Here is a 27,396-nt window from a genome sequence, read left to right on the forward strand (position 1 = left end):
TGTCACATTGCTGGCTAGATGGGCAGTAGGCTCCGATGACCATTGGGTCATAAGCGTTGGACGTCATAAGAGGGCACACAACTGCTTGTATGTTTCTCCTCCTATTTACTGTTAATGAGACGGGAGTCGTGTTCATTTGAGTTATGATGTCCTGGTCAATGGATGTTCAGCCAGCCTAGGTCAGAAACAAGGAGGTGTACAAGTGGGACCCGCAAGTAAACATGCTGTTCAGTGGTGCTGTTCAGGGTGCCAGCCAGCTATGCTTTTCTCCTAGGATAATTCCTCCATGGTATTTCGTTGTGCCAAGCCACCCCCACCCTAACAGATGCTCGGTGTTCTGTAGTAGCTTCATTGGGCTTTTGCGAGAAAAAGGCACTTTTTGGGGGGTGTACTTCTGCAGACCCCAAGACTGCTTGATACGTCTCTGTTTTGGTATTGCTTTGGTTTGATGTGAGCATATAGGATTACAGTATTTATCCTTTAAAAGCATGGTCCAGGTACTCTCCATCCCTGGTGGAGGAAGGGGGTGGGGGGTGGTCCATGTCCCGCCCTCGGGGGGGGGGGACCCTGCCTCATGAACAGAAGTATCCAAGGCACTCTCTGCAAAACCAAAAAAACAGAAATCTTATCAATCTATGAAAGTCACAAAGCGTTGGACGTCATAAAAAAACAAAGCTTTACGGCTTGTTTTCACCAGAACAGAATCTGACCCATTGCTTCTTTCAGAGACTTGCATAGGGCTACAGAGACTTCCAGAGACTTATTATAAGAGTTATATTTATTTGGTTCTCTGTTTTCAAGAGAATCCACCAAGAGTGCACCTTTTGTGACTTTCATAGATTTAGAAGATTTGGTTTTGCATGCAGTGCATATTTCACATATTACACATTGCTCAATGTTCAGTATATATATATAAAGAGTTTATATTGACTTCGCATTGTTGTATTTGGTCATCGTGTTGCCTTGGATATTACTGATGATTGTTTGCAACACGGGGGTTTAATTCTTTGGTTGCTTATCGCCTCATGAGCAGCAGCACATCTTCGAGCGCAGCCACACACACACACTGAGGGGGGGTGACATTCAGGGCCCCCCGTGACTCCCAGGACTACCCCAAGCAGTCGGGGTAAGGGGGGGAGCTGTGTTGCTTTGCCGGCAGCGTTCCCCCCTCCTCCCTTCATTTTGACAGATCGGGGGGGGGGGAGGCTTGGGAGTCGTGGGGGAGCAGTACGCCATTGCCCCCCGTGCTCCTGGGGGAGGGAAGTGTGTGGCTTCTTTTGACGGGGGGGGGGAGAAGGCTGGATCTACATCGGATGGCTGCCTGCGTGGCTTTCTTTGAGAGCCAGTGTGGTGTAGTGGTTGAGAGCGGTAGTCTTGTAATCTGGGGAACCAGGTTCGAGTCTCCGCTCCTCCACCTGCAGCTGCTGGGTGACCCTGGGCCAGTCACACTTCTCTGAAGTCTCTCAGCCCCACTCACCCCACAGAGTGTTTGTTGTGGGGGAGGAAGGGAAGGGAGAATGTGAGCCGCTTTGAGACTCCTTAAAGGGAGTGAAAGGCGGGATATCAAATCCAAACTCTTCTTCTTCTTCTTCTTCTTCTTCTTCTTCTTCTTCTTCTTCTTCTTTGATGGGGGGTAGAGGAAGGGGGAATTTCAATGTGTGTGGGGGGGGGTGGAATTCCACACCAGGTACCACCTGACCTTGTTATGCCACTGCCCACAACCCTGGAGTTTGAGAGCATCATGCTGTACCGACTGAGCGATTTCACCAGTAAGGGACCATGGGGAACCAGAACAGTAAAATTCTCCCTTGGTCAGAGCCTGGAGCACCATTGTTCACAGCAATGTTATACCAAGGTGGGGGGGGGGACCTTTAAGCCCTGCAACCAACCCACCTCGGACCCTGCACTTGCCACCTGAGGCCCTTCTCCATGTCCCCAATAAGGGAGTTTTGGAGGGGGACAACGAGAGAAAGGGCCTTTTCTGCAGTGGCTCCCCGATTGTGGAATAGTCTTCCAAGAGGCTGGCCTTGGTACCATCCTTACACTTCCACGTCTCTTTACCGAGGCCTTTGGCCATTAAACAATCTATGGCCTGTGAAAGGGGAGAGGATTGTTTATTACTATGAACTATTTTTCTAATAGGCTGTATGAGATTCACTATGCTATCCAGTTATTCCCAGGCGGTTGCCACTGGCAGAAAAACGACGCTGGCCAGTCAACGCGACTCCGCTCCAAGCAGCACTCTTTGAGGGCAGCACGACTGGCCTGTGGGAGAAGAAGATTTGCCTTAGCCCAGGTCTGTCCTCCTTGCCCAAACCTTGACGACTGCATTCCTTATCAGCTATAGCTCCGCCTTATCCATTTCTGTACTGCTCCCATGTTATTTTGATACCAACTCTCGTAGGAACGCCATGATTTTAAGTCAGAGAGTTGGTCTGGAAGTCTGGAGCAGGGTGTTCTCCCCGCTCCATGCAAATTCTCCCTTCTTCCTCTTACCTGTATTATTTGTGGGGAGGGGGCTTCAGCAGCAGCCACAGCGGTGCAGAAGACATACCCTGCAAGAGAGAAGGAATCCCTGAATGTGTGAATGGTCTGTCACTGACCAAACGACAAGGGACGGGGCTTCAAGAAGTCGTTGCAGGCAGTCCCAGGTGAGCCGAGGGCTCTTGGGCTCAAATCCTGTTTGTGGCCAGGGGTGTACCGATGGGGGGCAGGGGGGCGGGCTGCCCCAAGTGCCATCCTGAAGGGGGGTGACATTCTGACGCGCCACCTGCCCGCGCCCCCCCAAACCCGCAAATCGCGAGCGGCAAAGCAATGAACCCCCCCTGTCCCCTTACCTTTGAGGCGAGAGGCTCTTGTCTCGGCTCCAGGCCCTCCCGGGATGCGGCGGCTCCCAGGCTGAGCCTTCTCCTCGCTGCAAAACAAAGGGAGACATCAGCCGGAGCCTGGCTCCCAGCCACGCGAGCCCCAGTCTGGGGCAGGAGGGTGGGGACCTGGGAAGGGGGCATTTCATCCTACCTGATCTTATGAACTGCCCCACCCTGGCCGCCTCCGTACGGGCATGTGGGCTCCGCCCCGACCGGCCTGGCACAGAGGCAGCAGCCAAAGTCTCCCCCGGCTCCGGAATCCCCCTTGAGGGGTTTTTGATGGGGGGAAACCTTGGCTGCTGCTTCTGCGCCAAGGACGGCCGGGTAGGAGCCATGCCCGTACGGAGAACCGACGGAAGGTGAGGCAGGCGTGGATCAGGATCAGGCACCGGGAACCGCCGCGATGGTTTCTCATTTTTGATCCCGGGAGCAGGTGCTGGAGCCTCATCCCTGAAGGCGTGGTCCTGTGGAGGAAGCAGAAAACATCTGATGAGAAGGGGCTGGGGCGGATGAAAAACTACTGCCCCATTTTTGATGACCCCCCAAAAGAAGTTCCACATCTGTCCCAATACCTGATGTTTGCCACGTTCGCCACGTCCCTCCAGGGATTTCGCCAGCACGAAGTAGATGTTGGGGAAAGACTCCCTCCCTGCAAAGGAAATGGAGGAATCAACAAGCGCCTGGATCCCAGTCTGGCGCATGAGGGAGGGGGGACACGGGAAGGAAGCATTCCTAAAATATGGGGCACTCTCTTTCTTGGCATTTCCACTTACCTGAAGTGGGAGCCTTTCCCCCCTCGTGCTGGCGGGCCTCTCGCCTAAGGAAGAAACAAGCTCTGTTAGTCTGGTTGCTTGGAGGAGTTGGAACCAAATAAATATACAGATGATAATGTTCATTATTATCACCTCTATATTTAGACATGTTGGTGGACAAATTTTGGAGTCGATTTTGTGCCCCACCCCTCACCTGCGCCCCTGGCGGGGGCCCACCTCGCCACCCCCTAGCTAGGGCCCTGCCTGGACCACAGAGAAAACCCTCTTCATAAAAGTACAGGGATCTCTAAATCAGTCCTTCCTCCTCCACCCCCAGGATCACCGGGAAACACTTCCCCGGCCACACAAGGTCACAACATACCTCCAGATGTTGCTGGTTTTGCCTGCACCGCTGGGCTGCTGCTGCTTTCCTAAACCACGGCCCTGCAAAGAGAGAAGGACATTGTACACTCTAGGGGGGCAAAACAAGCACCCCTGCCAGGCTGCCCAGGCCCACGTCCCCACAGGCTGTGGGCGCCTGACCCCTGGCTTGGAAGGAGGGGGGCAAGGGGCTGGGGCGAGACGGGACTGCAACCCCCCAACCCAGCCCTGTTTCACTCAGGTCAGCACCATGACCTCCCTGCACATGTGGGGAATGGATTCCCCGTGCAATTAACCTACCACAATCTCCAGAGGTGCCTGGCAGGGGTGCTTGTTCTGCGCCTGAGGAGCCTCTTTGGGGCGCCTGAGGAGCCTCTTTTGTCCTAGGAGACAGAAAGGAAAATAAAAAACAGAGGAAGAGGTTACAGGTGGGAAATGTCCGGGAATCCCAAAGTTAAATTCAGAGACCTAGACTCAGGATCCAGCCTGAACCTCAACCTTTCTCTGTTCCCTCCCTGTGCCCTTACATTAAAGATTGTAAGCCCCTCGGGGCAGGATCCTTTTGATCAAGGGTCACGGGCAGTGATGGCGCAAAGAAATAATAGGAAAGTAATTTCACCAGGCTCCTGCCCCATGCAGGAGGTGGGGTGTGAGGCATCTGGGCTTTAGCAGTACAGTGGTACCTCGGGTTAAGAACTTAATTCGTTCTGGAGGTCCGTTCTTAACCTGAAACTGTTCTTAACCTGAGATACCACTTTAGCTAATGGGGCCTCCCGCTGTCGCCGTGCCACTGTTGCGCAATTTCTGTCCTCATCCTAAGCATCCTGAAGCAAAGTTCTTAACCTGAGGTACCATTTCTGTAGAAGCCAAGCCCTGGCTCCGTGGCTCACCTGAATAAAGCGAATCCTCCTGCCGCCACATTCTCACAGCAATGGTGGCTGTTCTGCTGCTTCTCAGCCCAGCTCAGCTCCAGCCCCCCCCCCCCGTGCCCCCTTCTAGAACCCACCGCTCTCAACCGACCCTCACCTGCCCCCCCTTCAAACTCCCTTTCCCAGCCTCCTTCCATCTTCCCTCTCCACCATAATCCCTGATGGGGAAATGTCCGGGAATCCCAAAGTCTAAACTCAGAGACTCTGACTTATGTGTCGCAGGAGGACTCAGGATCCACCCTGGACCTCAACCGTTCTCTGTTCCCTCCCTGTGTCATACAAAAGATTGTACGCCCCTCGGGGCAGGGACCTTTTTGGTAAGGTTCTAGTTACAAGTAGGTAGCAGTGTTGGTCTGCCATAGTTGAAACATAATAAAAAAAATTCCTTCCAGAAGCACCTTAGAGACCAACCAAGTTTGTTATTGGTATGAGCTTTCATGTGCATGCAGATATCTGAAGGTATCTGAAGAAGTGTGCATGCACACAAATGCTCATACCCATAACAAACTTAGTTGGTCTCTAAGGAGCTAGTGAAAGGAATTCTTTACTTGTTATCAAGAGTCACACGCAGTGATGATGCAGATAAATAATAAAAAATAAATCTCACTAGGCTCCTGCCCCGTGCAAGCTGAAGCCCACTAGAAGCCTTTCCCTTAAAACCAAAGGCTGTGTACACACCATCCATTGGGGGCTCTTGCAGCGTGAAAAGGGGCTAATTCTGCACAGCTGCATTGCTGAGAGGCAGGGACCTGGCAAGCTATCGACAGCTGTCAACAAGTCAAGCCAAGGAGCCAAGCCCCGTGCACCAGTGACGGGTGACGCTATTACTACTACTAATAATAATAATACTACTGCCGCTCATCTCCTCTAGGCCTCCTACCTTCAATATTCATCTTTCTCTCCCAACTCTGTCATCTGACAGGCATCCCCCTTGCAGGGCATTATAAGGCTTGCTTGCAAAGCAGCACTTTGTGACATCAGCTGGCAAACTGGGGCCAGGCTGCTGGGTTGTCTGGCAGCTGAATGCAGAAAAATAAAACCAGGGGGGTCAAAGTGTGCTGGGATGAGGCCCCCGTGGGTCAGGCCAGAGGGGGCTGTTGGGGGTGTGGTTGTGCCTCCCCTTCTTCTGCATCTTGCTCCCCCGCCCGTTCCTTCAGCTACTCGAGAGAATCAGAGCATGGCAGAGTTGGAAGGGGTGCCAAGGGGCATCTAGTCCAACCCCCGGCAGTGCAAGGATCCTGCCCACAGCCAGCCCTGGCTGGGCTCCACACTCCCACCACCTTCTTCCCTGCCGGATGCAGAGACCCCTTGCCATTCTGCATGGGTGGGGAAAGGGGAGAGAGAGATGTTTTGCTCCCTGACCCTCCGGACATGGATATGAGAGCCACACCCTGCAGCCCTGTCAATATCTCAAGGGCCGGCGGCATTAGAAGACACAAGAAGGCAGCCCTGTTTAGGGATTGGATTGGATTGATCTTTATTACAGCCATTGGCCCGTTACACGACAGTTTCCCATACCAACATATTATACTTAAACCTCCAAATTTAAAATCGCCAAAACTAACAAAAGACAAACAGGAACCGAAGCAAAACAAAAACAAAGACCACCATCATACATTACAATAAATTTGTAACCTATACATCGCCCTCTGCTCATAAATTAATCAAGGATATCAATGGTGATATCGCCTAAAACATAGATCATGGTTTAAACCAATGGTGATATCGCCTAAAACATAGATCATGGTTGAAAGGGGTTATCCGAGCCACACAAGCCTCTGCTTAAAGACCTCCAAAGAAGGAGACTCCACCACACTCCTGGGCAGCAAATTCCACTGTCGAACAGCTCTTCTTACTGTCAGGAAGTTCTCCCTAATGTTTAGGTGGAATCTTCTTTCTTGTAGTTTGGAACCATTGCTCCGTGTCCGCTTCTCTGGAGCAGCAGAAAACAACCTTTCTCCCTCCTCTATGTGACATCCTTTTATATATTTGAACATGGCTATCATATCACCCCTTAACCTCCTCTTCTCCAGGCTAAACATGCCCAGCTCCCTTAGCCGTTCCTCATAAGGCATCGTTTCCAGGCCTTTGACCATTTTGGTTGCCCTCCTCTGGACATGTTCCAGTTTGTCAGTGTCCTTCTTGAACTGATGTAGCCTTATGAGGCTTTGCCCTCGGGTGGGGAAAATATTGCGCCTGGGAAAGGGAAGTGGGAGTCAACAGACACTCAAGGAATAGTTTCGGAGAAAAGGCTTTTATTTCTACCATCCATGAACTGGTAGAAGGAGCAAGTGTGATAAGTCACAAAAAGCATGCACGAAATTCACAGTCATGTGCACAAGCATATATACCCCTTTCCAGTTCCCTCCTGCTTTCTCCTCCCTCAGGAGTCCTCTGAGCATGAACAGAAAGCTGTTTTGGGACTATTGGACTCTTCCCAGGAAAGGGGTTTCAGTGTGTTCAGATATGTTTCAATCTCTCGTTCTGGCATGGTTCCCAGACAGAAAGGAAGTTGCAATGTGGTTCTTTAGCAAGGCCAGAAGGCATCAGAAAGGCCTGAGAAACAATGGACTGTGTTCCCTACCTTTGTTGCAATCTTTTTAGTTACAGCAAGCAGAATGTTTCTGATGCTTAGCTAATGCCTTTTAGCTGCTGAGAAAAATGATTTTGAAAAGCTCTGAGAAGCTTTGAGCCTGCTTTGGTGGGGGGTGACTTCGGGCCTAGGTGGGGTCACCTGTCCTCACCTTCCTTCACTGTGGTGCCCAGAACTGGACACAGTACTCCAGGTGAGGTCTGACCAGAGCAGAATACAGTGGCACTATGACTTCCCTTGATCTAGATGCTATACTCCTATTGATGCAGCCCAGAATTGCATTGGCTTTTTTAGCTGCCGCGTCACATTGCTGGCTCATGTCAAGTTTGTGGTCAACCAAGACTCCTAGATCCTTTTCACATGTACTGCTCTCAAGCCAGGTGTCACCCATCTTGTATTTGCGCCTCTCATTTTTTTTGCCCAAGTGCAATACTTTACATTTCTCCCTGTTAATATTCATCTTGTTTGTTTTGGCCCAGTTCTCTAATCTGTCGAGGTCGTTTTTGAAGTGTGATCCTGTCCTCTGGGATGTTAGCCACCCCTCCCAGTTTGGTGTCATCTGCAAATTTGATCAGGATGCCCTTGAGTCCATCATCCAAGTCGTTGATAAAGATGTTGAATAAGACCGGGCCCAAGACAGAACCTTGTGGCACCCCACTAGTCACTCTTCTCCAGGATGAAGAGGAACCATTGATGAGCACCCTTTGGGTTCGGTCAGTCAGCCACTTACAAATCCACCGAGTGGTAGCATAGTCAAGTCCGCGTTTTACCAGCTTCTTTACAAGAATATCATGGGGCACCTTGTCAAATGCCTTGCTGAAATCAAGGTAGGCTACATCCACTGCGTTCCCTTCATCTACCAGGCTTGTCCCTCCGGACATGGATATGAGAGCCCTGTCAATATCTCAAGGGCGTCCCATGGAGGAAGCTTGTCTTCTCCTGCTCCAGAGGCCCTCAGGACCTGAAGCCATGACTTCAAGCGACCAGAAAGGAGATTCCGACTCCAGGAAGAACTTTCTGACAGCAAGAGCTGTTTGACAGCGGGAGGAAATCCCTCAGAAGGCGGTAGACTCTCCTTCCTTGGAGATTTTCCAGCAGTGCTTGAACGGCCACTTGCCCTGGGTTCTTGAGCTGAGATTCCTGCATTGCCGGGGGTTGGAGTAGAGCGTGTTACTTCCAGTCGGCCAATTGGTGTTAAAGAAGGATAGAACTTTCTTTATGTACGCTACAGCAGCAGCAAGAATACTCATCGCAAAGCATTGGAAGACACAAGACCTACCCACCTTGGAAGAATGGCAGATGCAAGTAATGGACTACATGGAAATGGCGGAAATGACTGGCAGAATCCGAGACCAGGGAGAAGAGTTGGTGGAAGAAGATTGGAAGAAATTAAAAATTTATTTACAGAAACACTGTAAAGTTTTTGAATGTTAATGGCATTGAAATGAAATGAAGGGGTTCTAGTAATAAGGCATAAGAATATGTAAGAATGGACTGATAATAGATGAAAAATTGAAGCTATAATATGTGAGGAAAAATAATTAAGGATAAACTAACAGGATATGAATTTGCTGAACCAATCTTTAAATGGAATATAAAAAAGGGAGGCGTGAGGAAGTCATGAAAACAAGTTAATTAAAGACGAGATATTAAAAAAGAGGGATTTTTGTTTTTTGTTTTTTCTTTTTTGTTCTATGTTAAATGCTTGCATTTTTGTATTTTGGGGTTTTGGGGTTTTTGGTATCTTTCTTGTCTTTTTTCTTTTATGTGTTATAACTTCTTTACTGTTAAAATGTAATAAAATATCATTAAAAAAATAAATAAGTGTGTTACTTCCAGGTTTCGATGCTTGCGCATGCGCCGACGCGCAAAATGATGTCACGCGCATGTGCAGAAAGGCAAAAAGCGACGCGTGCGTGCGCAGATGTGCCGTCGCTAGTTACGTTCGCTTCTGGATGCGAATGGGGCTCCGGAACGGATCCTGTTCACATCGTGAGATACCACTGTACTGTAGCATATATTTAACACAAAAAACAGCGGCAGTTTGTTTTTGACAAAGGACAGCTGGACAGATAAAGGGCCCCATTACCTTCAGTAGCTTCGGGCCTCATCAATCCTAAATCCGGCCCTGCGTCGGACGTTTAGCTTCCAAAGAACGTTTGCAAACCAGAACATTCATTCCGGGGTTGCAGTATTTGGGGACCGGAATGCAAGGCGTTTGAGATCCAAGGTATAACTGTATGTTCTTTTAAATTTTTTTTTTCTCCGTGAAAAAGACCCTGATGTTGGGAAAGATGGAGGGCACAAGGAGAAGGGGACGACAGAGGACGAGATGGTGGGACAGTGTTCTCAAAGCTACCAGTATGAGTTTGACCAAATTGCAGGAGGCAGTGGAAGACAGGAGTGCCTGGCGTGCTCTTGTCCAGGGGGTCACGAAGAGGCGGACACGACTAAACAACAAGAAGTCACCATGTTCCCTAAAGCACTGGAGGTCAGTTTGTCCAGACCTTACAACCCACCTCTGACTTCCCAAGCTGCAACATGGGACCGACTTCCGGATTTCTGCTTACAGTTTACACTTAGAGGGGGAGGAAAGTGGGGAGGCGGGGAATTCACTGGCAACCAATGCACCCAAATTCACTGGCATCCCTTGGGCTTCAGACAGTACATGGGTAGTTTTAATTTCGTGACTGCAGTGATGATGGTGCCAAGAAAGTAAAATCTCTCACTGCCTCCATTTCTTCCCCTTGTATTTGCCAGGAGGTGATGGGACCAGTGGCCATGATCTTAGTTTTTTTGATGCTGAGCTTCAGACCATATTTTGTGCTCTCCACTTTCACCCTCATTTAGAGGTTTTTTAATGGTGACTTTATGGGACAATAAACTCCAACAGCTCCTAATCCTTGGGCATGCCAGCTGGGGCCCAAGGAGTCCAACATCCTCTGGAAACCCCAAGGCAGCTAATGTCCCTCCAGGACGCCTCCAGCTAAACTGGCCACCAGCCAGAGAGCCAGTGTGGTGTAGTGGTTAAGAGCAGTGGACTCGTAGTCTGGTGAACCGGGTTCGATTCCCCGCTCCTCCACCTGCAGCTGCTGGGTGACCCTGGGCCAGTCACACTTCTCTGAAGTCTCTGAGCCCCACTCACCTCACAGAGTGTTTGTTGTGGGGGAGGAAGGGAAAGGAGACTGTTAGCCGCTTTGAGACTCCTTAAAGGGAGTGAAAGGCGGGATATCAAATCCAAACTCTTCTTCTTCATCATCGTGCCAAGCATTAGGCAAATCTAGTTTAGAATGCAGTGCGCTTGGCGTTCAGGCTTGTAGACACTTCAGAAACCAGGCATGGCAGCAAGAACTCTTGTGGATACCTGGTTTTTGCACCATACCACGCTCAGTTATCGGCTGCCTTTTTTGTTTCCTGGACCAAATCAAGGTGCTCCTTAAACTTCTTAATCAGGAGCGGGAACTGCCCCGAGATCTAAAGATAAAGGGTGGTTATATGAATTTATTAAATAATAATAATTCTGCTTGCAAGGCCATTTTCCTCAAACCACACCCTCCCATGCTAACAAACACAGATTGCAAGGAACGGGTTGATTTTTGCTTGGAGCAGTGTGTTCCCTGTGCCCATCAGCTGGGCAAAATGCAGGGTTGGGACTGGCAATACACAACGCCCTTTGTGCAGCTGTTGGGAGCCCTCCATAAGGAATATGACAGGTGGAGCAACTCACATGTACATGATGCTGTGCGATTGACCTGTGGGTTGCCCCACACAGCGGGGTCAGGTAGTAAAGATCCGGACCCCAAAGCCCAAACGATTTCCCACCTGAATATATCGAACATGAGCCTCCCCAAACACAAACTTCAGGCTGAGTCTACCTTAAGAGCCATTAGGCTGGCAGGTACCAGCAGGCCAGACGCGGGTGGCGCTGTGGGTTAAACCACAGAACCTAGGACTTGCTGATCAGGTCGGCGGTTCAAATCCCCGTGACGGGGTGAGCTCCCGTTGCTCGGTCCCTGCTCCTGCCAACCTAGCAGTTCGAAAGCACATCAAAGTGCTAGTAGATAAATAGGTACTGCTCCAGTGGGAAGGTAAACGGCATTTCTGTGCGCTGCTCTGGTTCGCCAGAAGCGGCTTAGTCATGCTGGCCACATGACCCGGAAGCTGTACGCCGGCTCCCTCGGCCAGTAAAGCGAGATGATCGCCGCAACCCCAGAGTAGGGCACGACTGGACCTAATGGTCAGGGGTCCCTTTACCTTTACTTTTTACCAGCAGGCCAGACTGTGTGACCTCAGTGCTTGCAGATATCAGGCTGTCTCAATAGACAATGGAGTGCACCTCCAGGGGTGAAATCAAACCAGTTAGCAGCACCCAAGTGACCACCCCAGGGCGTAAGCCTGGGCAGTGAATATGGGGGTCCTGCGCTGCCCAGATGACAAGACTCACTGATGGGGTCCAAAGGAAAGCAGAGCAAGACACCTGGATGCAGGAGTTGCAAGTGTACAAGCACCACCCACCCATTTTAGGGAATCCATTTAGGATTGGGGCAGTTTACTCCTTAACCCTTTCTTCTCCCAAAGGTATCTTGGCAAGGCAGGAGAGGTTTAGTGATTAGGACAAATGTCAATTTCCCATTTTTTCCATTCACAAATTCAGTTCCATGTTTGATTTTCAGGGTGGTGGTGGGGCGTTTGCTTGTTCCTTAAAAGCTCTAATGAAAATTTCTCCCAATACCCAGATTTTCATATGCAATTTTACTCATACACACATTATGCAAGCAATTTCCTGTAATATACAGTAATGCAGTTTTCTGACACTCTTTTCAATGTCCACGTTAGCCTAATTTAGACATTATGGCATATGTTGGGCTGGATTTGCTCAATTCAGAGAAGTGTGACTTTCAAAGGATAGCCATTGTTTGCCTATTGTTTCAGGAAACATGAAACAAGTCCACTCATTTATTCAGTGAAGTGTATATACCTCTTAATTATTGCAAAGATATCATTCACTCAATCACTACTGGTCTTTATTCATGTCTGCGAGTCCCCAGGCAACCTATTTTGATTGCTTGCAAACAGGTTCGATCATATCTATTCCTCATCGAGCCTGCTGTTTGCAAGGGAAGAGGGGGTGGTTACAAGTTAATGAGCACTCATCCTGATTTGCTTGCTGGGACTTTGCGAAAACCATCCTGTGTGTTTTTGACCAGCTATTCACAAAAATTAAACCCGGAGGCCTTCAGCCGCTAATGCTCCACAGGTTGAAATTCTATTGTCTTTTGAAAAGACCGACCCTGGGTTGCATGACAGTGATATACGCCAAAATCAGGGAGCTGTGAAGCTTCCAAGTCAAGGACCGCTCATCTTTTTGAGGCCTGTGGGCATTATCTGCCGAACCAGATCAACTGCTGTGGGCACCACACACTGCAGCCTGGTCTATGGGCTACGGCTGAATACTTGCCGCGGGCCTCATTACAACAGTCCTGCAGGCGCCAGCAAAGGCCTGTGTGCACACATGCAACCCCTGCACTAAGCGCACCGTTTTCGAAGTAAAACTGCTTTCGTACAGCACAGATGAGCTCCCCCCCTGCTTCTAAATGTGTGGGCTCAGGTCTCAACAGCTCTTAAAGACATCCAACACAACAGGCAGCCTCGTCTTATTAAATTTATTATTCCAGTGGTACTAATACATTGATTTGCACAATGACACCCATTTAGCAGAGAGGCTGCGGGCCTTCTAGCTTTTGCCCAACTAGAAAAGCCTCTTCCCCCCCCTTCTCTCCCAATCCTAAAAGAAAATTCCTCCAGGCTGCCCCCCCCCTTCCCCATCGAATCCAATATTTGAGTATGGAATGAAATTTCAGGCACCCTTTTATTTTCGGAAGTTTGCCTGTCCTCCCCCAACCTGCAAACCAAGGGAGGAAAAACCAGGTCCCCCCCCCTTCACTTGGCTCCGAGCGTCAAATAAATATGGAGGCGGGCAACGTTTCAGTTGCATCAAATGGGAAATGTATTTTTGGAAGTTCTAATGGCACTGGGTGAGCGGCCCCGCTAGTTCGTGTGCAGACGGCCGGGAACCTCTAAGGCTGAATGCAGACACGGCTCTTTTTAAAATCTGCCCCGAGACGGACGATCAAGCAAGGAACTGGCCCCAATGCCTTTTGCAAGACAGCTGCGGCACTGATGTTATTATGCAAGTTAAATTGGGATTCCCACAACATACATTTTTAAATTTATTCTTTTACATCTGGTGTGGCATTTTTAATTCTGCTTGGTTGATTGGTTTTTACAATTTGTCCAGGAAGTTATCTAGTGCGGGAATGCCCTCCTTCAGCCCTTTGCGCTTGCGGGTCTCGGCGACCACCTGGCAGGGGCGGCTGGTGTTGTCAAACGGGTCTCCGGGCAGGATCTGCCAGTGGTCAAACACACACTGGGGGAAAGCCTGGCCACCTGTGTTGGATCTCAAGTCAGCGGTGAAGCCTGTGAAGAGGGAGGGAGAAAGAGAGAGAAGAGTTTATACTATAAGCAAACAAAACTGTAAGACAGAAATACAGGTGTTCAAGTTTACCCACACACTCCACAACCAGCTCCTTGTCTTAACTAAAAGCAGCATCCTGGAGGCATAAGGTAAAGGGACCCATGACCATTAGGTCCAGTTGTGACCGACTCTGGGGTTGCAGTGCTCATCTCGCTTTCTTGGCCAAGGGAACCGGCGTACAGCTTCCGGGTCATGTGGCCAGCATGACTCAGCCGCTTCTGGCGAACCAGAGCAGCGCACGGAAACGCTGTTTACCTCCCCGCTGGAGCGGTACCTATTTATCTACTTGCACTTTGACGTCCTTTCGAACTGCTAGGTTGGCAGAAGGGACCGAGCAACGGGAGCTCACCCCGTCACGGGGATTCGAACTGCCGACCTTCAGATCGGCAGGTCCTAGGCTCTGTGGTTTAATATTAGTGATAATTTATACCCAACCCATCTGGCTGAGTTTCCCCAGCCACTCTAGGCAGCTCTCAACAGAATACTAAAAACACGATCAAACATCAAACATTGAAAACTTCCCTAAACAGGGCTGCCTTCAGATGTCTTCTAAAAATCAGATAGTTTATTTCCTTGACATCTGATGGGAAGGCGTTCCACGGGGAGGGCACCATACTGAGAAGGCCCTCAGAGATGGGCCTCAGTGTCCAAGCTGAACGATGGAGGTGGAGACGTTCCTTCAGGTATAATGGGCCATTTAGGGCTTTAAAGGTAAGTACCAACACTTTTAGCCTGGGAGACAACCTCTGATCGATCCTTCACACCTCCAGCTGCTGACAAAGGTCACCTGGAAGATGCAAGTGCCAAGGGAGGCTGATAAAAGCTGACACTTACCAAAGGACTTGTTGACAGGAAGATAGGCCTTGACCACAAACATGGGGGTGCCGGCCACCTGGGACTCCTCAAAGACGTGCCCCCGCTTCCTGTTCAGCACGCCATAGATGCCACCCACAACCTGTTCTGGGCACTGGAAGGGGAAGAAAGCGGGTATATGTTAGAGCACTGCATGGAGTCAAGCCAGCAGGCTGATGCCGCCTCTTAAGAACACAGCCTGCCTCCGGTTACCCACCTGGATCTCCACGAGGTAGATGGGCTCCATGAGGCGGGGCTGAGCCGTCAACACGCAGGCATAGAGACACCTTCTTGCCGTGGGAATGATTTGGCCACCTCCGCGGTGGATGGCGTCGGCGTGCAGGGTCACGTCGTGCATGTCAAAGCGGACGGCGCGCATGTTTTCCTCGCAAAGGGCACCCTGGAGAAAAGAGAGGGGTTGGGGGTGGGAGAGAAAATCATTTTCTAGTTTCCATTCAACTCAAGAAGAAGAAGAAGTGTGCATGCACACGAAAGCTCATACCAAGAAGTGACTTAGTTGGTCTTTAAGGTGCTACTGGAAGGAATTTGTTTTGTTTTAGTTCCATAGGACGCACATACATTTCCCCTCAATTTTTGGAGGGGAAAAACTGCGTCCAATAGAGCGAAAAATACGGTAAGCACTCTGCCATAGCAGCCAAGAAGCAAAGGAAGGGCCAATGCCTAATTCAGCTGATGGCCAGCCTTCTTTCTGCAAACTGTCAGAGCCAGGAGGAGGAGGAGTCGTCGCCCATGGGGACCAGAGGATGGGAAGAGCGTGATCTACTAAGGGGCAGAGAATCGGAGTCTAGATATGATGGAGAGCAGCAACAACTGAGAAAGGATAGGCATAATATTTTACAAGGACGGGAAGGAACATCATGGACAGAATAACTGTCACACACAGGAGGTTTAAGGTAACATGTCAATACGAATAGATGTCGTTAGTACTGCAGTTGTTGTATAAGGGATTGTTATTTTAACTGGAGTGTAATTGGGATGGGTAAGATTTTTGGAACGCAGAAATAAAGCAAATAATCAAACCATCAATTCTAGCACACAGGAGGCTACCTAAATTATTTAATTTGGCATCTGAATAATTGGAATCAGCAAATGTATATACTTTGGCATTGTTATAATGAGGCTATTACTGGGTTATTGTAATTGAAAACTAATGATGACAGATATCCTTTGATTCCCTTTCCATCCCTGTCCCGCAGTACAGTCGTCCCATGGAATTGGAAGGGATCCCAGAGGTCATTTGGTCCAACGTCTTGCAACGCAGGAATCTTTTCCCCTATGTGGGACCAGAACCTATGACCCGGAGGTTGAAAGCCTCATCTTCTACCATCTCCCCACTGCCCATGGCAGCTCCTCCGGAGGAAGAGCCAGTGTGTGTGTGTGTGTGTGTGTGTGTGTGTGTTGGGCAGTACCCAGGCCCTCAGAGGGGGAATCGACAGAGCACCCAGCAGGAGGAAGGGGAATTTGGAGACGACACCCCCACCCTCCTCGATCACGGAGAAACACAGGCCAAGCAACACCCGGCAAGGAAAAGTGAACCCCTGAAAAGGACGCCCCTTCGCAACTCAGGGGGAGGCAAGAGGAAATCACATACGAGGCTGATTCAACTTCCTAAAGCTGGAAAACAGCCTTGAGAGGCTGATGTGACAAAGCACTCAGAAGTTACAGGGAGCCAGGCAGAGGGCCTGTGGAACGCCCTCCCACCAGATGTCAAAGAGGAAAACAACTACCAGACTTTTAGAAGACATCTGAAGGCAGCCCTGCTTAGGGAAGCTTTTAACGTTTGACGGACTATTGTATTTTAATATTTTGTTGGAAGCCGCCAAGAGTGAATGGGGAAACCCAGCCAGATGAGCGGGGTGCAAGTAATAAATTATTATCCGTTCCAAGAAGGCAGGACGCAGACAGCCCACCGCCCTGCGATGAGGGGCGCCCACTCTTGCTTACCTCCTTCGTGGCCCACTGGAAGCCTGCCACAACGCTGTCCTTGATCTCGTTGAGGTACTGCACGCCCTTGGTGATGTCCGTCAGGATGTTGGGGCCAGTGCCGTCCGGGCCGAAGCACCAGATCTTGCGGGCCTCGGCCACGTCCCACTCGTACTTCTCGGCCAGGTAACGGGCCCGTGTCTTCAGCTCCTGGCGGGCCGAGACGTCGCCTTTGTCGATGTCCTCGGCCAGACCGTCGGGGAAGGGGAGGGCTTTCATGTACAGGCGGTTGTGCTTGTTGGGAGACTTGGAAAGGCACAGGACACTCGACTCCTCGCTGACCGTCTCGCGGGAAGAGACCACCGGGTCGGATTTCTGCCAGAAAGATTAAATAATAATAACTTTTAAGTCCCTAGCCGCTTCAAAGCCAATGCGGACTGTCTTTATTGCATCTTGTACATTGCCTTGAGATAATCTGTAGCAATGGCTTTGTTTTTATTTATTATAATTTTTTAATTAATTTTCTGTTTTACCATTCAGAATACCCATTTTTTACATCGTTAAGAGATCAATGACTTCCCTTCTTCTCTTTTCACAGCTTATAAATCCCTGCATATTTTACAAAAGCTATGCCATTCAGTATTCCATTATTGCATCCATCAAAACTTTTTGACACAGTTGAATTTATCTTAATGCTGACAGCGTTTTCAAGGGTACACAATTTTGACCGCATATATTCAAAAAATGTTTTCCAATCTTCTCTAAACATACACTCTCCTTGGCCTCTTATTCTGTATAGAAGACATCTGAAGGCAGCCCTGCTTAGGGAAGCTTTTAATGTTTGACAGACTATTGTATTTTATTATTTTGTTGGGAGCCACTCAGAGTGGCTGGGGAAAACCAGCCAGATGGGCCGGGTGTAAATAAAAAATTATTACCATAATTATTATTATTATTCATTCTAGTAATGCTCCTGAATGCCACTTGCTGGGAACCAAGGGAGGGTGAGGGTGCTCTTGTGGTCAGGTCCTGCTTGAGCCACCAAGACCGGGTTCGAGACTTGTCACGTGGTGCAATTACCGTATTTTTCACCCTATAGGACACACTTTTCCCCCTCCAAAAATGAAGGGGAAATGTGTGTGTGTCCTATGGGGCGAATGCAGGCTTTCACTGAAGCCTGGAGAGCGAGAGGGGTTGGTGCGCACCGACCCCTCTCGCTCTCCAGGCTTCGTGCAGCTCTGCGCAAGCCTGGGGAGACCGGCGCGACTTCCCGCCGGACTCCGTAGGCTTGCAGATAGCAGGCTGTTCTGGGGGCTGGGGTCGGGGTAAGCTTGGGCTTCCCCCGCGGCAGCCCTGCGCCTGGGGGATGAATTTTTCCCCCTTTATTTCCCCCCCAAAAACCTAGGTGCGTCCTATAGGGCAGTGTGCCCTATGGGACGAAAAATACGGTACCTTAATTGGAATGCAGGCATGGTCCTCCTCAAGATCCTTCAGGCAGATCTCCAGATGCAGCTCCCCAGCGCCAGCAATGATGTGCTCCCCAGACTCCTCAATGATACACTGGAAGATGGGGAAGAGGGAAAGGAATGAAGCAGAAATGAGGCCCAGCCCAAACCGAGAAGCGTCCCCCATCCCAAAAACGACAATGTGCTGCCCCCCGTCATCTCCCACACCTAAAAACCCTTTGAAGGCCTCGATGGGTTTTCTACGCTCACCTGCACCATGGGGCCAGACTTTGCCAGCCTCTTCAGCCCCTCCACCAGCTTGGGCAGGTCGGCTGGGTTCTTGGCTTCCACGGCGACGCGCACCACGGGGCTGACGCTGAACTTCATGACGCGCAGGTTGTGGGCGTGCTCAAAGGTGGGGATGGTGCCCGTCTTGACCAGGAACTGCTCGACGCCAACCAGCCCCACGATGTTGCCGCAAGGCACGTCCTCGATGGGCTCCACGTAGCGGCCCATCATGAGGATGGTTCTAGAGAGGGAAGAGATTTTTTTTTAAAAAAAAAAATGTATTTTTTAAAAAAGACTTTCTTAGAACTGTAAAATTTTCAATGTTAACGATTCTGAAATGAAATTCAAGTAATAAGGTAAAATAAGAATGGATTGACATTAGATCAAAATTTGAAGTTAGAACATATGATGATGAATTTAAGGGTAAATCAAGAGGGTATGAATTTGCTGAACTAACTTTTAAATGGAATAAAAAAAGGGGAGGTGAGAGGAAGTCAGGAAAATAAGTAAATGAATCGTAAGTAATTGAAAAAAGGGACTTTTATTTTTATTTTCTTCTTTTGTATGTTAAACTTTTGTTTTTCTTTGTATTTTTCTGGTGCGTTTTTTCCTGTTAATTGTTATGTAACTTTTTTCTTGTTAAAATCTAATAAATATCATTTAAAAAAATTAATAAAAATAAAAAAAGATTTCCTTAGTTTACAAAAGTATGTGCAATCTCTCTCTCCAAGTAACATTTTTTACAGATCAGTTTCATTTGTTGAGACATTCGGAAGGAGAGGAAAGGGGGGGAGAGAATTGTGCAGAAGTGGTGGGAAGGTGCAGTACAGCAAAAGCAGCGGGGGGGGGGGCTGGAAATTCTGCTCTGGGGGCAGAGTGGCGTTCTTTTGGAATGAGCCACTGCCAGGGGGAAACTACAGGAACGGCTAAGGGAGCTGGGCATGTTTAGCCTGGAGAAGAGGAGGTTAAGGGGTGATATGATAGCCATGTTCAAATATAGAAAAGGATGTCACATAGAGGAGGGAGAAAGGTTGTTTTCTGCTGCTCCAGAGAAGCGGACACGGAGCAATGGATCCAAACTACAAGACAGAAGATTCCACCTAAACATTAGGAAGAACTTCTTGACAGTAAGAGCTGTTCGACAGTGGAATTTGCTGCCCAGGAGTGTGGTGGAGTCTCCTTCTTTGGAGGTCTTTAAGCAGAGGCTTGACAACCATATGTCAGGAGTGCTCTGATGGTGTTTCCTGCTTGGCAGGGGGTTGGACTCCATGGCCCTTGTGGTCTCTTCCAACTCTATGATTCTAGGGAGCAAAATATCTCTCTTTCCCCTTTCCCCACCCCATGCAGAATGGCAAGGGGTCTGTGCATCCAGCTGGGAAGAAGGTGTGGGAGTGTGGAGCCCAGCCAGGGCTGGTTGTGGGCAGGATCCTTGCACTGCTGGGGGTTGGACTAGATGCCCCTTGGCACCCCTTCCAACTCTGCCATGCTCTGATTCTCTCGAGCAGCTGAAGGAACGGGCGGGGGAGCAAGATGCAGAAGAAGGGGAGGCACAACCACACCCCCCACCAGCCCCCTCTGGCCTGACCCACGGGGGCCTCATCCCAGCACACTTTGACCCCCCTGGTTTTAAAGGGGATGCCTGTCAGATGACAGTGAGAGTTGGTAGAGAAAGATGGATTCTCAAGGTAGGAGGCCTAGAGGAGATGAGTGGCAATATTATTATTGTGAGGTGATGCTATTACAATTCCAAAGCAGGGAGGGAGGGGGAAGAGAGAGAGAGAGTGGAATTCTGGTGGAGACGGAAGTTGGAAGGAGGCTTGGAAATGGAGTTTGAAGGGGGGCAGGTGAGAGTCGGTTGAGAGCGGTGGGTTCTAGAAGGCGGCACGAGGGGGGGGGGCTGGAGCTGAGCTGGACACAGCCGTCATTTCTCTGAGAATGTGGCGGTTTAATGCAGCAAGAATGGGGTCTCAGCCATATTGGCTGCAAGATGATTCTCTTGATTCAGGTGAGCCATGGAGCCAGGGCTTGGCTTGTACAGAAATTGTACCTCAGGTTAAGAACTTTGCTTCAGGATGAGGACAGAAGTCATGCTCTGGTGGCGCGGCGGCAGCGGGAAGCCCCATTAGCAAAAATGGTACCTCAGGTTAAGAACAGTTTCAGGTTAAGAATGACCTCCAGAACGAATTAAGTTCTTAACCCGAGGCACCACTGTGCTGCTAAAGCCCAGATGCCTCACACACCCCTCCAAGCTTCACAGAACTGGGCTATGCCTGATTATCGTCTCCCAAAGCAACTCCTTGCTGTTTAGTCGTTTAGTCGTATCCCAGTCTTTGTGACCCCCTGGACCACAGCACGCCAGGCACTCCTATCTTCCACTGCCTCCCACGGATTGGTCAAACTCATATTCATAGCTTTGAGAACAGTGTCCAACCATCTCGTCCTCTGTCGTCCCCTTCTCCTTGTGCCCTCCATCTTCCCCAACATCAGGGTCTTTTCCAGGGAGTCTTCTCTTCTCATGAGGTGGCCAAAGTCTTGGAGCCTCAGCTTCACGATATGTCCTTCCAGTGAGCACTCAGGGCTGATTTCCTTCAGAATGGATTGGTTTGATCTTCTTGCAGTCCATGGGACTCTCAAGAGTCTCCTCCAGCACCAGAATTCAAAAGCATCCATTTTCCGGCGATCAGCCTTCTTTATGCTCCAGTTCTCACTTCCATATATCACTACAGGGGAAACCATAGCTTTAACTATACGGACCTTTGTTGGCAAGGTGATGTCTCTGCTTTTTAAGATGCCCTCTAGGTTTGTCATTGCTTTTCTCCCAAGAAGCAGGCATCTTTTAATTTCGTGACTGCTGTCACCTTCTGCAGTGATCATGGAGCCCAAGAAAGTAAAATCTCTCACTGCCTCCATTTCTCCCCCTTCTTGCATTTCCTCTTCATTGGGATGGTTTTTGTTTTCGTTCTCGGTCCACATACTGCTTAAGCCTGCCTTGTAGAATTTTAAGCATAACCTTGCTAGCGTGTGAAATGAGTGCAATTGTGCGGTAGTTGGAGCATTCTTTGGCAATGCCCTTCTTTGGGATTGAGATGTAGACTGATCTTCTCCAATCCTCTGGCCACTGCTGAGTTTTCCAAACTTGCTGGCATATTGAGTGTAGCACCTTAACAGCATCATCGTTCCTTTCATATCTCCAATTTTCTTGAACAGATCTGTTTTTTTTCCATTCTATTGTTTTCCTCTATTTCTTTGCATTGCTCGTTTAAGAAGGCCTTTTTGTCTCTCCTTGCTATTCTTTGGAAATCTGCATTCAATTTCCTGTATCTTTCACTATCTCCCTCGCATTTTGCTTGCCTTCTCTCCCCCGCTATTTGTAAGGCTTCGTTGGACAGCCACTTTGCTTTCTTGCATTTCCTTTTCTTTGGGATGGTTTTAGTTGCTGCCTCCTGTATAATGTTGCGAACCTCCATCCATAGTTCTTCAGGCACTCTGTCCACCAAATCTAAATCCTTAAACCTGTTCCTCATTTCCACTGTGTATTCATAAGGGATTTGATTTTGATTGTATCTAACCAGCCCAGTGATTTTTCCGACTTTCTTCAGTTAAAGCTTGAATTTTGCTATAAGAAGCTGATGATCTGAGACACGGTCAGCTCCAGGTCTTGTTTTTACTGACTGTATAGAGCTTCTCCATCTTTGGCTGCAGAGAATATAATCAATCTGATTTCGATGCTGCCCACCTGGTGATGTCCATGTGTAGAGTCGTCTCTTGTGTTGTTGGAAAAGAGTGTTTGTGATGACCAGCTTGTTCTCTCGGCAGAACTCTATTAGCCTTTGCCCTGCTTCGTTTCGAACTCCATGGCCAAACTTGCCAGTTGTTCCTTTTATCTCTTGACTCCCTACTTTAGCGTTCCAATCCCCTATAATGAGAAGAACATCCTTCTTTGGTGTCATTTCTAGAAGCTGTTGTAAGTCTTCCCACCTGCAACCTCTTCCTATGGTTTTTATTTTCCTTTCTGTCTCCTAGGAAATAAAAGGCTCCTGAAACGGCCAAATATGAAGGAGGCTGGAGGGGCACCTCTGGAGATTGTGGTTGGTTAATTGCACGGGGAATCCATTCCCCACATGTGCAGGGAGGTCATGGTGCTGACCTGCGCGAAACAGGGCTGGGTTGGGGGTTGCAGTCCCGTCTCGCCCCAGCCCCTTGCCCCCCTCCTTCCAAGCCAGGGGTCAGGCGCCCAGGCAGGAGCAGGCTGGCAGCCTGTGGTGACGTAGGCATGGGCAGCCTGGCAGGGGTGCTTGTTCTGCCCCCCTAGAGAGTACAATGTCCTTCTCTCTTTGCAGGGCCGTGGTTTGGGGAAGCAGCAGCAGCCCAGCGGTGCAGCGAGACCCAGTAACATCTGGAGGTATGTTGTGACCTTGTGTGGCCGGGGAAGTGTTTCCCAGGGATCTTGGGGGTGGAGGAGGAAGGCCTGATTTAGAGATCCCTGTACTTTTATGAAGGTTTCTCTGTGGTCCAGGCAGGGCCCTAGCTAGGGGGTGGTGAGGTGGGCCCCCGCCAGGGGCACAGGTGAGAGGTGGGGCACAAAATCGACTCCAAAATTTGTCCACCAACATGTCTAAATATAGAGGTGATAATAATGAATATTATCATCTGTATATTTATTTGGTCCCAACTCCTCCAAGCAACCAGACTAACAGAACTTGTTTCTTCCTTAGGCGAGAGGCCCGCCAGCATGAGGGGGGAAAGGCTCCCACTTCAGGTAAGTGGAAATGCCGAGAGAGTGCCCCATATTTTAGGAATGTTTCCTTCCCGTGTCCCCCCTCCCTCATGCGCCAGACTGGTGCTATCATCTGGGATCCAGGCGCTTGTTGATTCCTCCATTTCCTTTGCAGGGAGGGAGTCTTTCCCCAACGTCTACTCCAACTACCAGACTTTTAGAAGACATCGGAAGGCAGTCCTGTTTAGGGAAGCTTTTAATGTTTGACGGACTATTGTATTTTAATATTTTGTTGGACGCCGCCCAGAGCGGCTGGGGAAACCCAGCCAGATGAGCGGGGTGCAAGTAATAAATGATTATTCGGAAACTGCAGCAAGTCTCTGCTCCGTTCCAAGAAGGCAGGACGCAGACAGCCCACCGCCCTGCGATGAGGGGCGCCCACTCTTGCTTACCTTACAGCAACCAGAGACCAGAGACCAAATTGCAAACATGCGCTGGATTATGGAGAAAGCTAGAGACTTCCAGAAAGACATCTACTTCTGCTTCATTGACTATGCAAAAGCCTTTGACTGTGTCAACCACAGGAAACTATGGCAAGTTCTTAAAGAAATGGGAGTGCCTGATCACCTCATCTGTCTCCTGAGAAATCTCTATGTGGGACAAGAAGCTACAGTTAGAACTGGATATGGAACAACTGATTGGTTCAAAATTGGGAAAGGAGTACGGCAAGGCTGTATATTGTCTCCCTGCTTATTTAACTTATATGCAGAATTCATCATGCGAAAGGCTGGGCTGGATGAATCCCAAGCCGGAATTAAGATTGCCAGAAGAAATATCAACAGCCTCAGATATGCAGATGACACAACCTTGATGGCAGAAAGTGAGGAGGAATTAAAGAACCTCTTAATGAGGGTGAAAGAGGAGAGCGCAAAATATGGTCTGAAGCTCAACATCCAAAAAACGAAGATCATGGCCACTGGGCCCATCACCTATTACGAAGTCCATATTTCAAAACAGGAAGTTTTACATCAACGATCCTGCAAAGCTGGCGCGGCAGAGAGGAGTTGCGCTTTGCCCAAGCCCTCTTAATGACAACCCAGCTTGCCCTGCCTTGAGTCCAGCTCCTCCTCCGCTGGTGCCAAGCATCATTGGTGCCAGGCATCCCGTGGATCACAGCCCCATAGTGAGAAAACTCACAGGACCCCCTCCTCGCTGAAAAGCAGCTCTGGGAAACAGAGGGAGATTTTCCGTGGGGTTTTTGCAGCCCTTTCCTTAACACCACCTGCTGCATCTCTTCTCAAAAGCCACCCTCCCCTCAAGTCTGCTTTTTATCGATGAATCAGGGCCCGTGTGTGTGTGTGGTCACTTTCGCTCACCATTCGCTGTCGCTCATCATTTCTGCCTGTCATTCTCACCTCGGACCTCCTGGTTCTCACCCCTCGGATTCGGCGCAGCCTGAATTTCTGGCTCAGTTGAAATAACTCCTCGGAATCAGCCTTCACAGCCCGGTGCCCTCTGGGTGTTCTGAACTGCAACCTGCGTTGGCTGCGGGGGGGTCCTGGGAGTTGTAGCGCAGGGCGCCCAGCGGGCGCAAGGTTGTGGATTGCTGCTTTGGACAATGGAGAAAATGTTGGCATGGTAAATTAGCGACAAAAGGTCAGAACTGTTGAGAGGACCTAAGTGGTGGGATCTAGGGGTATTGTGGGGAGGGTGCTCTGATGGTGTTTCCTGCTTGGCCGGGGGTTGGACTCGATGGCCCTTGTGGTCTCTTCCAACTCTAGGATTCTAGGATTCTAAGAAATGGAGGCAGTGAGAGATTTTACTTTCTTGGGCTCCCTGATCGCTGCAGATGGTGACACTGCATTCCTTATCAGCTATAGCTCCGCCTTATCCATTTCTGTACTGCTTCCATGTTATTTTGATACTGGCTCTTGTAGGAACGCCTTGGTTTTAAGTATGAGAGTTGGTCTGGAAGTCTGGAGCAGGGTGTTCTCCCTCCTCCGTGCAAATTCTCCCTTCTTCCTCTTACCTGTATTATTTGTGGGGAGGGGACTTCAGCAGCAGCCACAGCGGTGCAGCAGTCCTACCCTGCAAGAAAGAAGGAATCCCTGAATGTGTGAATGGTCTGTCACTGACCAAACGACCAGGGACGGGGCTTCAAGAAGCCGTTGCAGGAAGTCGAGTCCCAGGTGAGCAGAGGGCTCCTGTTTCTGGCGAGGGGCGTACCGATGGGGGGCAGGGGGGTGGGCTGCCCCAGGTGCTATCCTGAAGGGGGGGTGACATTCTGACGCGCCCCCTGCCCGCGCCCTGCAAACCCGCAAATCGCGAGCGGCAAAGCATAGAGCGGCAAAGCAATGAAACCCCCCTGTCCCCTTACCTTTGAGGCGAGAGGCCGTTGTCTCGGCTCCAGGCCCTCCCGGGATGCGGCGGCTCCCAGGCTGAGCCTTCTCCTCGCTGCAAAACAAAGGGAGACATCAGCCGGCGCGAACCCCAGTCTGGGGCAGGAAGGTGGGGATCTGAGAAGGGGGCATTTCTTCCTACCTGATCTTATTAACTGCCCCACCCTGAACTCCTCCATGCGGGAGTCAGGGCTCCCTCCCGACCGGCCTGGCACAGAGGCAGCAGCCAAAGTCTCCCCCGGCTCCGGAATCACTTGGGAGGCGTTTTTGATGGGGGGGAGCCTTGGCTGCTGCTTCTGTGCCAGGTACGGCCGGGCAGGAGCCATTCCCGCATGGGGAACGGAGGGAGGGTGAGGCAGGCGAGGATCAGGAACCGCCGGGAACCGCCGTGATGTTCTGCCGATCTTTGTCCCGGGAGCAGGCGCTGGAGCCTTTCCCCCCTCGTGCTGGGGGGCCTCTCGCCTAAGGAAGAAACAAGTTCTGTTAGTCTGGTTGCTTGGAGGAGTTGGAACCAAATAAATATACAGATGATAATATTCATTATTATCACCTCTATATTTAGACATGTTGGTGGACAAATTTTGGAGTCGATTTTGTGCCCCACCTCTCACCTGCGCCCCTGGCGGGGGCCCACCTCACCACCCCCTAGCTAGGGCCCTGCCTGGACCACAGAGAAACCTTCATAAAAGTACAGGGATCTCTAAATCAGGCCTTCCTCCTCCACCCCCAAGATCCCTGGGAAACACTTCCCCGGCCACACAAGGTCACAACATACCTCCAGATGTTACTGGGTCTCGCTGCACCGCTGGGCTGCTGCTGCTTCCCCAAACCACGGCCCTGCAAAGGGAGAAGGACATTGTACACTCTAGGGGGGCAGAACAAGCACCCCTGCCAGGCTGCCCATGCCTACGTCACCACAGGCTGCCAGCCTGCTCCTGCCTGGGCGCCTGACCCCTGGCTTGGAAGGACGGGGGCAAGGGGCTGGGGCGAGACGGGACTGCAACCCCCAACCCAGCCCTGTTTTGCGCAGGTCAGCACCATGACCTCCCTGCACATGTGGGGAATGGATTCCCCGTGCAATTAACCTACCACAATCTCCAGAGCCTCCTTCATATTTGGCCGTTTCAGGAGCCTTTTATTTCCTAGGAGACAGAAAGGAAAATAAAAACCATAGGAAGAGGTTACAGGTGGGAAGACTTACAACAGCTTCTAGAAATGACACCAAAGAAGGATGTTCTTCTCATTATAGGGGATTGGAACGCTAAAGTAGGGAGTCAAGAGATAAAAGGAACAACTGGCAAGTTTGGCCATGGAGTTCGAAACGAAGCAGGGCAAAGGCTAATAGAGTTCTGCCAAGAGAACAAGCTGGTCATCACAAACACTCTTTTCCAACAACACAAGAGATGACTATACACATGGACATCACCAGGTGGGCAGCATCGAAATCAGATTGATTATATTCTCTGCAGCCAAAGATGGAGAAGCTCTATACAGTCAGCAAAAACAAGACCTGGAGCTGACCGTGTCTCAGATCATCAGCTTCTTATAGCAAAATTCAAGCTTTAACTGAAGAAAGTCGGAAAAATCACTGGGCTGGTTAGATACAATCAAAATCAAATCCCTTATGAATACACAGTGGAAATGAGGAACAGGTTTAAGGATTTAGATTTGGTGGACAGAGTGCCTGAAGAACT

General features: G+C 49.9%; 1 protein-coding gene and 2 long non-coding RNA genes across 3 annotated transcripts; all 3 read right to left on the minus strand.

Annotated features, from left to right (window-relative positions):
* Positions 1 to 2,333: 2,333 nt before the first annotated feature.
* LOC309333090 lies at positions 2,334 to 26,025 on the minus strand. Its single transcript, XR_014152369.1, has 3 exons — positions 25,845 to 26,025; positions 25,681 to 25,757; positions 2,334 to 2,555 (listed from the first exon to the last, which is right to left on the minus strand). It is a non-coding gene; the product is annotated as an uncharacterized lncRNA (long non-coding RNA).
* Positions 3,457 to 4,115, minus strand: LOC309332800. The gene is made up of 3 exons (XR_014152333.1): positions 4,002 to 4,115; positions 3,641 to 3,684; positions 3,457 to 3,516 (listed from the first exon to the last, which is right to left on the minus strand). It is a non-coding gene; the product is annotated as an uncharacterized lncRNA (long non-coding RNA).
* On the minus strand, positions 13,806 to 18,841 carry LOC309332784 (elongation factor 2-like; the record flags this gene model as incomplete). Its single annotated transcript, XM_081845954.1, has 6 exons — positions 13,806 to 13,999; positions 14,892 to 15,024; positions 15,127 to 15,309; positions 16,875 to 17,228; positions 18,306 to 18,413; positions 18,569 to 18,841. Coding segments are annotated over 6 exons (1,245 nt in total), but the record flags the coding sequence as incomplete, so codon positions are not given.
* Positions 26,026 to 27,396: the final 1,371 nt, after the last annotated feature.

Source organism: Podarcis erhardii (assembly GCF_964252035.2).
Source record: "Podarcis erhardii genome assembly, chromosome: 18".
In the NCBI taxonomy this organism is placed as follows: Eukaryota; Metazoa; Chordata; class Lepidosauria; order Squamata; family Lacertidae; genus Podarcis; species Podarcis erhardii.